This window comes from Colletotrichum graminicola, assembly GCF_000149035.1.
Source record: "Colletotrichum graminicola M1.001 genomic scaffold supercont1.19, whole genome shotgun sequence".
Lineage (NCBI taxonomy): Eukaryota > Fungi > Ascomycota > Sordariomycetes > Glomerellales > Glomerellaceae > Colletotrichum > Colletotrichum graminicola.
The window spans coordinates 643,702-655,748 of record NW_007361023.1 but is presented as its reverse complement, the minus strand read 5'-3'; the positions used below and the strand labels follow the sequence as shown (position 1 = coordinate 655,748).

General features: G+C 35.7%; 1 protein-coding gene across 1 annotated transcript; it reads left to right on the top strand.

Annotated features, from left to right (window-relative positions):
• Positions 1 to 9,636: 9,636 nt before the first annotated feature.
• Positions 9,637 to 11,453, top strand: GLRG_05661 (uncharacterized protein; the record flags this gene model as incomplete). The annotated part of the gene is made up of 5 exons (XM_008096346.1): positions 9,637 to 9,679; positions 9,843 to 10,010; positions 10,106 to 10,855; positions 10,928 to 11,227; positions 11,311 to 11,453. 5 exons carry the CDS (start codon positions 9,637 to 9,639, stop codon positions 11,451 to 11,453), a joined length of 1,404 nt encoding a protein of 467 aa, XP_008094537.1.
• Positions 11,454 to 12,047: the final 594 nt, after the last annotated feature.

Sequence of the window (12,047 nt, the reverse complement as noted above, 5' to 3'; positions counted from 1 at the left end):
CGACTCTTATACGAGGTGGCACTACACTTTGTTATCGAAGTGTGTCCTTCTCTCCTCACAACTCCCCACCTTGTTGCTATTCTTCATTTCTCTCGGTGATGACGGACGTGAGCCCAGATTGAGCGTTTGAATGTGTCTACGAGACATAAACTCGGGGTTTAGAGAGCAAGCTTTACCCAACTTCAAAATTCAAATGCCATTTTCTAGACTCAGAGACCAGTGAGTCAAACAAGCTTCCTTGGCGCTTCTATGGTGGTAGAAAAGCATAATAATTGCTATCTCGGGATGGGTTCGGGGTTCTGAGGTAGGGACACTGGGTCTGGAACACACTAGAATGGCTTTGAATGCTAAGAAATTCTGCAGAACACGAAGCAGGAAGTTAGCATCTATCAACACACCCCATCAGCCGGCCAGCAGTCACGTAAATCCATATTCCAACAGAGATGTTTAATCTTATATTGTCTATACTGCTATTGAATTACTTTTCTGTGTTTGCCACTCTAAGCAGCCTCTCTGACCTGAGGTCAGAGCTCGTCGGACGTCTTGCGAAAGTCCGTAGGTGCAAATCCGCAGTTTGTCATGCCTACCTGGGTGGCCTCTACCTCAAGAGGCTCAAGCTTGTTGAAATCTCTTGCCTGGTCGCCCGTAAGCAAGTTCATGCTGCGGAGAGAGGTAACAAAGACCTCTATAGACCCATCAATAGCAAGATAGAACCTAGTAGTCCCTACTAACTCCCATGTTGCCATCCAGCAGGTTATACAGTCAGGATGGTCCCAGCCTGTAATACTGGGTATAGCAACAACAGGCTGAGGTATATCTCCCCGGAGAAGCCACTCGTCGTAGTCGGGGAATAGGCCTGGTATATTTGGGTTCCAGCAAGCCACCTCGCTTAGTGGCCGCTTGCTCTGCTCATATTTGGTATCATATGTAACTATTCTTACGTTAGTGATAGGGAAATATTATAGCAATATCTCCTCTGTTAATAAGTAGCTAATACGTACAATGGACCTTGAACGCTATAGGAGGGAGAGAGCTGCGTAGGTAGCTGCTGTGGAGAGGACAGAGAGACGCATGATGGTGAAACAAACGTAGGTGGTTGTGTGTAAAGAACTAGGAGGGAGAATGGTGGTGAGGTGCAGGATGGACGTGGTTTTGGTTGGCCTTCGAATTTAATCCCGGGCATCTTTAGGCACACTCTACAGCCTCAGGCAACGCCGGGGCGCTTGTGATCTGTCATTTCCTACCGGGTTTTCCGGGTTACTACTGCTCCAATTGAATCCGTTAGCTACGACGATGTGGTACGGTTGGGCTTTATCCTTGTCGTTCCCGTTGGATGATGCGGACGGCCTGGCCCCCTCTTCTCCCACACAATAGTACCAATATCTTACATTAACCCTCTCCTGTGCTTCGCTTGACACTACAGTGGTGTAGACAATCCCCGTGCTAACAGTGTGATGTATGCATAAAGACTATTCCGGATCTTTTGTTCTCGGTTTGGTTTCTGTCTTACGGCGAGGTGTTGATGTTGGCCTGAGGTGGGTTGTTGGGTTATTTTGGGGCTGTTATAACCCCTATGGTGGCAGACGTGATCGCTGACAGGTGCTGTCCTTACCCTCGCTAGCATGGCATGCGGTATACCTTGCCCCTACATATGACGGTTGGTCTGTGTAATGATCATGTGGAGGCGACCCCTGCTCACCTACGCTTCCCTAGCTGAACGACAAGGACTTTCTTCAAGATGCCCTGCTAGTAGATTAGGTCGAGAGAGGAGAACCGGTGACAGCCTGTGTGGACGTAGGGGTCCAGTGTCTTACCACTCACCCCCTGCCGTTCCGTGGCGGCCTAGATGCCTAGGTATGATAGCACTTTAGGTGGGGGCAAAGGGGTGGGATCGTTATGGGGTGATGATAATCTATTAAAGGACATCACGCCGTCGGGATGCTATACTAAGACTAAGCTTTATAATGAAAGCGCATAGGGTATAAGGGACTCTTGTGGTGCGGTGACTACACAGAACACTACTGTCAAATGTGGCGGAATTACACGTGAATTAACCGGCAAATGCACGGTTGCCCTACGGCGAATTGTCAGGGAATAGGCAGTGAAAGGGCCCCACTTTCAGGGTGAATCCACCAATCATATAGCCAGGATTTCTCCAGGATTTCCTAACTAAGAAATAGGGGGAGTTCCCTACTCCTATAAGATCTTAACTAGATATATATAACATATTATATAATTAATTAAGTAACTATTATAATCCCTATAATTTAATAATTAATAGTCTAATATATATATCTATAATAACTAATATGCCTATCTACTAATTAAATACTATTATAATAATTAATAAGAACTATAATAATAAGGTAACTATCCTATAATTATATAGTAATTAGTTTATATAGCTTAACGCTATCTAAGTAAAGGTAAAGCGTTATAATCTCTAGGAGTATATTAACCTAGAGGTTATAGTAGCAGACTAATTAATCCTTAAGATATATCTAAAGAAACTAATAAAGCTACTTATAATATAATATCTATACGCCTTAACTAAGGATAAGCTTACTGCTTACTAAGAGGTTACTATAGCTATAGTAATTACTAAGATATCTTAGTAAGTAACTATATAGCTATATATAGTAAGAAGTAAGGCTATTATAACTATACCTAATAGGCTTATATATAAAACTAAACACGTAATAACGCTAGATAATTTTAACCTATATAATCTTATATACTTAAATAGCTAGATAAGCTACTATTATAAGAAAGTATAGAAGTATACTACTTAGTAAAAGGACGTTAAAGATGTAGCTAATATAGTTAAATCTACTATATCTATAGATCTTTAAGAAAAATATTATAAATCTAATAAATTACTAGCTAAATAGCTTAATAAGCTTAGCGTAGTAGTAGAAATAACTAAAAAAGAGTATATAAAGTACGCTTATAATAAATATAGTAAAGTGTTAGTAAAAGCCTAGTAAAAGGCCTTAACTACTAAGAAAAATCTTACTATATAGCTTAATAAATAGAATATAGCCTATAGTAAATTAGTATAAGTTAATTTACCTAACTACTAATAGCTATTAATTTAGTTTAATAACTTTACTACTACTTTATAAAACAGTTTACTTAGCTTCTAGCTAGATTTATATATAGTAATAAGTAAAATAATAAGTAATTAGAATAATCTTAACTAGTAGTCTTTTTATAAGATAGCGCTAGAGAGGGTTAAAGCCCTTACTAATAACTTACTATATTATAGCTAAGTAGGCTGTAGCGTATTTAGCCTAACTAGAGGTAATAATAATAATAGCCTAACGCACGCTAAAGGTGTAGTAAAGGATAGTAAATTTAATAATAAGAGGTATTACTACTAATAAAGTGTAGGTAAAAAAGTAAAGTGCCTTATATACTTTAGCGCCTATCTACTATAACTTTACTACTTTATAAATAAGTTATAAAGGCCTAATAATTAGTAGGTAAATACATAACGTTAGTAATAGATTAATAAGTATATAGTAAGTAATTCTAACCTTACTAAATAAGTATAAAAAATTAAGGCTAAGTTATATTAACTATATAGTAAATACTATATAAAGGTAGCCTTTTATACTACTTTATAAGGCTATAAGCTAAGTAATTTAGTCTTACTTAATTTAGGTACTACTAACTATATATTTAACTATATATTATAGTTTATTACGTTAGTAGTAGCCCTAATTAGTAACTATATCTAGGCTAGTACTACCTAAGTTATAATTAAAGGATATAGTATTATAGAAATTACCTTAAAGGGCGCTAATAGCTTACTAATAAAGCTTTATATATATAACGTAATATATTATAGCGTATTTACTATATTACTTATTTCTTTTATAAGGCTATACTAGTAAGGTATATAGTAAGATATAAGCCTAGGTAATAATTACTTAAGGCGTATAGATTATAGCCTTATAGGCTATATTAAGGAATAAGGTAACTAATAAGTGCTTAAATATAATAGGTAATATAGTTATAGCTAAGAAAATAAAGGCGCTTTTACTATATATTTTACTAATAATTTACTACTAACCTTATAAGTAAGAAATAAATATATAATATTAATATAGTAATAACTACTTTATAGTAATATAATAATATAGTATAAGCGTCTTAGCTACCTAGGTGCTATAGCTTTATAAAGGATTATAAATACCGCATGTAAAGTACGTCTAACCTAAGTTAACACTATAATAATATAAGACTATAATTTATATAGTCTTAGTAAAATAAGGCAGTAGATTTACTACTAGCCTTATAAATCTATTATAAATATAGCGCTAGGTAATTACCTAGTACTAGACTTTTATAATCTTAAATAAGGCTATATAGGATACTGCTTAGTAATAATAATCTTAGATTAGGTAACAGGCCTTATATAAGATTTCTACCTATATAGCTACTACTAAGATACTATTAACTTAATAATAAGGGGCTTCCTTATAATACTAAAAACTAAATATTTAATTACGCTAAAAGTTATTAAGGCTAACTAAGAAATCCTATACCTTAAGTAACTTATAGATATACTTTTTAATTATAGGATCTTTATTAAGCTATTAGTAGTAAATACCTAGGCTTAAAATAGTAGCGCTAAGTAAATTACTATAATTATTAAACTTAAAGCGTAATATATATAGATTAATATAAAATTACCTAAAGTTCTATAGCCTAAAATTATAACTATAGCTATATACTTTTATAATTAAACGCTATTAGCAGCTTAAGGGTAGAAATTCTTATATTAATTATTTTACTTATATTTTATACTTAATAAGTACGCTAAGCTGTTACTAATAGTAAAGCTAAATCTTTTATATTTATAAGCCTATAGATACTAAGCGTACGTACTAATAGTAAATATTTAACTATTATAAAACTACTAGTAAAAGCTTACTACCTATATATAAATTAGATTTCTTATTAGGTATATATCTAGTAATTTATATTATATTTAGTATTTAGTATAAAATAAGGTCTTTACTATATGTAACGTAATATTTAATAAAAAATAAATCTTTAATAAGTTAATAAATAAATTACTTAATAAGCTTTATAAAGCTAATCTTATAGTAATTTAATAATAAATTAATAAGCTAATTATAGCTAGTAATTAATCCTTATTATATAAAGAAGCTAATAAAGAAATAGATAAAGTAATAGAATATACTAATATTACTCTACTAAGCGCTTTATAATTAAGTAACACACTAAAATATCTATATAAGTAGGTAAAATTTACACTTCTTCTTACTCTACTACTATTACTACTAAGCGCCTTTTTTATAGCTATTATAGATATTAATATAGAGGGTAGTAAAATAGGAACTAATAGCTCTAAATTAATTAATTTAATAGCTAATAGCTAAATAATTACTAATAGTAAAACAATTAATAAGTAAATACCTAAATTAATAGCTAATAGCCTACTAATTAATTTATTAATAGCCTATAGCCTATAAGCTAGTAACTTACTTAAGGTAATTAGAGCTAATAATAGTTTAAATAATTTATTAATAGCTAATAGCCTATAAGCTAGTAACTTACTAGGAACTAATAGTTCTAAAGTAATAAGGATAGTAATCCCTTATACCTTATCTTATCCTTACGTAATTAATTTATAAGACGTTACTAAGCGTAAAAAGGTGTTTAATTTCTAAGTAACTACAGCTAGCCTATTAGGTAATCTCTAGCTAGTAGTAACCTTATTTAAAGGCGTTATAAAAAGGTATTATCTTACTATATATATAGGTAGTTAGATTATACTAAGGACTTTATTTAAGGCTGCTTTCCTTATAAGGCTTACTTTATAGTAAAAGATTATAGACTATATATAAGGCAGCTTATAGGTAATAATATAGTCTAGCATATTATAAAGTTAACTAATAAGTAAAGACTACTACTTTTAGCTAAAGTGCGCCTAAGGCTACTTAATTAACTATATAACGCCTAATAAGTATAATAATTATAAAGACGTTACTAGTAAATTACTAGTATATAATAAAGAAGTTACTAGACTTTATAGGCTAATAAGCACGTATTAGAAGTTACTACACCCTCTACTAATCTATAGATAGTTAAAAAGCTACTTATATAAAAAGCAATTTAAAGACGCTAAAATAGTGTATTTATATAGGCATAAAATATTAAAATCTTAAGTAATAGTGCTATAAGTAATAGTTAAAAGGTATTAAATCCTTAGCTACTATTAGGTATATACCTATAAGCTTAATAAATATAGTTAATTAACTAAATTTAAAGTAAGACTTATAGTCTATAGTAACTAATAAGTAAAGAATCTATAAGATACCTATATAGCTATATTAGTAAGTATATTATTTAAAATACTTATAGTAATAGCTACTTACTTTAATTTAGAATTACTTTAATATAATATAGTAAATATATTTATTTATACTACTATTAATAAAGTAGTATTTATAAAAATACCTTTAGGCTACTAAATCTCTAGCTAGATCCTTTAGCTACTAAAAGCGCTATATAGGCTTTAGTAATTACTATTACTATAGTAAAAGCACCTTAAAAAAGGACTTACTATATAGGGCTTTTACTAAGTGCTTAGTAAGAATTACTATTAAAAGAAGGATTATATTATATTCTTTTTTTATATTAATAACTATATATTAGCTTATTACTATATAAATAAAGTATAAGTAAGTAATAAGATAGTAGCTCTTTAGTAATAATACTACTTTAAAAGTAGAGGCTTATTATAGTAGTTTTTTAGCCTTAAAGTAATTTATAACTAAAGTAACTATTATCTCTAGCTTTTATAAGTAGTATACTATAATAAAATAATAAAACTACTCTTAATAAATAATAAATATAAATATAATAAATTATTACTTATAGTAAAGGCTAAGCTACTACTTAGTAAATATATAGCCTTATTATAAGAGGTTAACTAATATTAAAAAAAAGTAAAAATAATTCTTTATATAGTAGTAATAACTTAGCTAGATATTACTTTTATAGCTAGCTAGCTTACTTACTTTAACTATAATCTAAATCTAGATTACTAAAAGGTAGTAAATTATATACTTAGATATTTTTACTATATATAGCACTTTTACCTTAAATATAAAGTAACACTAAGTAGTAAAGATAATATATTAGAGGTTACTTTAGACACCTTATTTACTAATAACTTACTAGACTATTATAGCTTATAAGTATATATACTAAAGCTATTTAGAGGGCTTATCTCCTAGTAAGTAAATAAATAAGATATAGTAATAATATTAACTACTAAAGCTAAATTACTAGCCTTATTATTTACTATAAAGGAGGCGCTTTTTACTAGTAGATTAATTACTACGCTAGGTATTTAACTATTAATATAAATAGAAACTAAATTATTACTTAATAAGTAGGTAGCTACTAAATAGCTACTAACTATTTATATTAGCTATAATAATACCTAGACTATTAGGCTTATTACTAAAGAGCTTATCTAACTATAAATAAGGCTATAGTATATAGATATTTATAACTACTAGCTATAATAAGAAGTAGTAGTAGATTAGATTACTATTAAATATAAGAAGTCTACTAAATTAATAGCTAATAGATTAATAAAGGCGCTTAGTGCGCTATAATTTACTATATTTATAACTTAATTAAATATAAGTAACTAATATATATACCTTAAAGTAAATTAATAGTAAGAATTAGCTAATAATAAAGTAAAGCTTTACTACTAGATAAAGGAAGAAAACGTATAAGATATTAAAGGATAATTAATAAATAAATAGGCTATATATAGAGGATATTTAGCGTAGGCTCTATAGTAATTAACTATATTACTAGCGTAGGCTCTATAGTAATTAACTATATTACTAGCGCTAAGGGGGTGTATTAAATATAGCAGAATTACATATAAATTAACTAGTAAATATATAGTTACCTTATAGTAAATTGTTAGTAAATAGGCAGTAAATTAGCCTTACTTTTAGGGTAAGTCTACTAATAATATTACTAGGATTAGCTAGGGATTTCCTAACTAAGAAATAAGGGGTTTTCCCTATTTCTATAGTAATTTACTATAGATATATAATATATAAGAATTAATTAAGTAACTATTATAATCTCTATAATTTAATAAATACTTACTGTTTTATAAGGTAAGTAAAAGCCTTAATATAAAGAATATACTTATTACTATATATAAGTAATAAATTAACTAACTTAAGGAGATTACTAAAGTATATAAGCTATATATTAAAGCAAAGATAGCTCTAAGGCCTAATAAGTACTTTATCTAAATAAAGTATATCTAGAAATCTAGATAATAAGTAAAAAAGATTACTTTTAAGGTAGTAAAAACAGTAAAGTTATAAAAAATTAAATTTACCTCTTTTTAATATTAATTTTATATAGTTAAGCTAAAGTAATTATTATATTATAGTAATTTAAATTATCTGCCTAGATAGTAGTAGGGTTTAGTTATTACTGTTTGAAATAAGGGGGTGTTTAAAATAGGGGTGCTTTGACTTACTCTTTGCCTATGTAGATTCTGTAGCGCTCTGGCCAGTGTCAACTCTCAACAATGCAGTTAGTCGTGTATCTCGGTACGCAGCACGGCAAGGAGGGCAGGCAGCGAATGGTGGCTCATCCTTGTACAGTACTAGGTCTAAAGTCTGTTTACAGCAACAAGGACAGCTAATCAAAAGCTACAGTAGGTGGTTAGGACATAAGGTCTTTAGTGACGCACTGTGAAGTGACCTCCAGCTATTAATGGGTCCTCTCTTTAACTCATCTTTGGGTTATCCATTTTGCTGTAAACAGACTTTTGACCCAGTACTGTATGTGGAATGATTGCTTGACTGCGGCGGTTGCGCTCTAAGAAAATACACGTAGGAAGGAGACAAGACTGGAACAGGTGGGGGTTTGGGGACAGGAGTTCAGAAGTCGTCGTCCCTCACGTGCTAGTACAATGTATTTACGAACACACTCAGGCCGCCCTAGCCGTTGACTTTTCCGCCTCCCTCCATGCGTGGTGCCAACACCTACCAGCTTGAGCGCCTATTACAATGCAGTCGTTATCTCGGCATGTTTCCCCGGAAAGAGTTTGGATACATACCACCGGACGTGCTTTCCCTTCCGTATGAAAGGTGCCAGAGAAAAAACAACAGGAAGCCAGAGGTGCCGGCTGAAAGTTCCGTCTAGTGGTCCCAATACGTGGACTGCCTTGCCTGATAATGTGCCCTTCGTCCATGCCTCCTTCCTTGCCCCTTGTCCTTCACACGACAAGCCCAGTCTAGAGTCCAGGCCAGGCCAGTAAAAGGTACGAAACATTTCGGTTACGTACTTATACTGCAAAGTGCCTGTAGTTACCATCTGCTCTTTTAATTACCGCCCTCCAGCAAAGTTCAAAACTTTATATAGGACAACCGGGCTGCTTGCCCTTCTTCGCCGGATACCGCTCCACCGTTTCTCTCAAATCCAGCCCATCAACCTTGTCGTTCAACCTCGCCAATCCCGGTGAAAACCATGTCGCTAATCCGCTAAACATTGCCAACTCATTCCCACTCTCGTCCGAATACCTTCGCACCACTGATTTGGTGCACCATGAAGTTCGCCCATGATTTCAAGGAGACGCTCAGGCGTGAAGGTGAAGACACCCCCCTCCTCTTTGTCGGAAAAATGCATCCGATTTGCGCCGACACACAACTCACCTCATCCTCATCCCATATTCAAGGTCTCATGAGGACTTTGTGAGCACTCATGAGTGATTGAGATATTCATTATCAACTACTGATACTGCCCTCTCGCAGACTTCCCACCTCACTGGATCGACCTCGCCATTCCTTACGGCCAATTGAAGAAGGTCCTCAAACGTGTCGCTGGCGAACTCAACGACCTGGGGCTTGATCCTGAGACTTTGCGCCAACTTCTCGACCCGGCCGATGATTCGCCACTGGCCGCCAAATACCGCCTCAATGGTAAACCTTCTGCCCCTCCACCCTCAACAGCGTTCCAGTCGCTGTCATTGTCATCATTAACGTTCAACTGACATCAACGTTTCGACGCAATCTAGCCGCCGGTAACTCTAAGTTGCTAAGACCAAAACTGATTGTCTTGATCCACATGCGTGGTGGAAAGGCCGTCGATGCCTCTTTGACGCCGGCGTCCCGCGCTCTTATCGAACGCATCGCCGCTTTCCAGTCTCAAAATCCAGGTCAACCCATTCCAGCCACTGCCACGCCCACAGATGAGTCCGAATCAACTGCATCACTCATATCCTCTGCCAGGTCTCTCGCCAACGCCGAGGTCGAGCTATCGGATACTCAGAGCAGTGATCAAGATCGCGGCCAAGCGGCCCTAGCAGACCATCATGAGCTTATCGAGGTTCCGCTCGTCTTTGACGGCGAGTTCTTTAAGATTCTGCAAAGCGACGTCAACAGTCTGGATGCCCTCCAGGCTAAAGAGGAAAGGGCCATGGTGACCGAGATTGTCGCTCTGCGCCGGGAGGTCTCCCATCTGACGAAACCCAGCCGCCTCTCCAAGAGCGACCTCGCGAGATGGAGGACTATTTTCGAGTTATATCTTGACGCCCAGGTGTTCTTTTCCACCAATGAGCAAGACCACGGAGCACGTAGCAGCCAGACGGCCGCCAAACAACTTCAGTGGTTCCAGGAAGAGATCGCCAAACGTGACTTGGTCAGGTCCTTCAAGATCGCCGAAAGTCGCGAGGCCCTTGTTCGATTCCTCCGTCTGAATGCTGTTCTCCTTAAAAACCTGCAGTTTCAGGAGATAAACCAGGTTGCCATATATAAGATATTGAAGAGTAAGTCTTTTCTCTTCTACTGCCACCTCAGTCAGATGCTGTGGCTGCGTTGCGGAACTGACAGTTTGCCAGAGTTCGATAAACGAACCTGTCTGGGTGTCTCAAAGACATTCCCGATTCAGGTACACTCGGATAAATTGCTTGCCGGCTCTGTGGCCAAGGACATTTGCGCTCAGATGTCTACTGATCTGGTTTCCGTTGTGCCTCAGATTAGCGATTACTTATGCCCCATCTGCTTCGCCATCGCATACCGTCCCGTCCGCTTGGCTTGTCGGCATATCTTTTGCATTAGATGCATTGTCAAGATTCAACGTCGAAACGAGAAACACTGCCCATTGTGCCGGGCCGATACCGTCATGAAAGCCTCTGCTGGTGAGTGAACCGCCTTCCCCCTTTTTCTGGGGTATATATGCACTACCTCAAGAAGACCAACTTCCTAACATTAGACTTCGCAGATAATTTGGATATTCAACTTGAGAGATACATGCGCAAGTACTTCCCGAAAGAAACCAAGGAGAAGCAGCGCGCCAATGAAATAGAAAGGGGTATCGAGGATTACGGTCCTGAGTACGTGCATTCCGAATGCTCCATCATGTGACTGGGGCCCGTCGTCGAGGCGCTGGTCTGGTTTGTTTTTGTTTTGTCTATAGAATTCCCAGAGATACCCTTGGCAGTTGCAACGCGAGCATAAGACGACAGTTGGAAAAAGATGTCAGGCTCCGCCAGCACGCCGAATAGAACTACTATGCCATTTCCAATAACTTTTGTGCAACTACACGACTCGCCTGTGTGCCTGACGGCTTACACCCGTCACTGTTAACATTTCACACCTGCAGCTCGGCTCAGACATCCGTCTCTCTTCCAAGGCCCAAGTGAATACCTTGCGTGATCCGTCCATCTCCTCGAGACCAACGCTCACCTGAATGAGGTCCGGGTCGATTCCCAGCCCACCAGCCCAGTCCAGCTCCTTCAATGAGCAAGAAGTGCATAAGGCTATGTCAAGGTGAAGTTGGTCCCCAAACTGGGGCCTTTGGCTGTCTCGATCTTATCGAAAAAGGCAATGGCGTGTGCCTTCTGATGGAAGGTGACAGAGAGAAGGCCATCGTGTTTACCGCCTGGTAGCCTACAGAGTTCACAGCTAGTTAGACCTAGCTTAGGATAGAAAACGTGCTTTACCAGATAGGTGAGATGG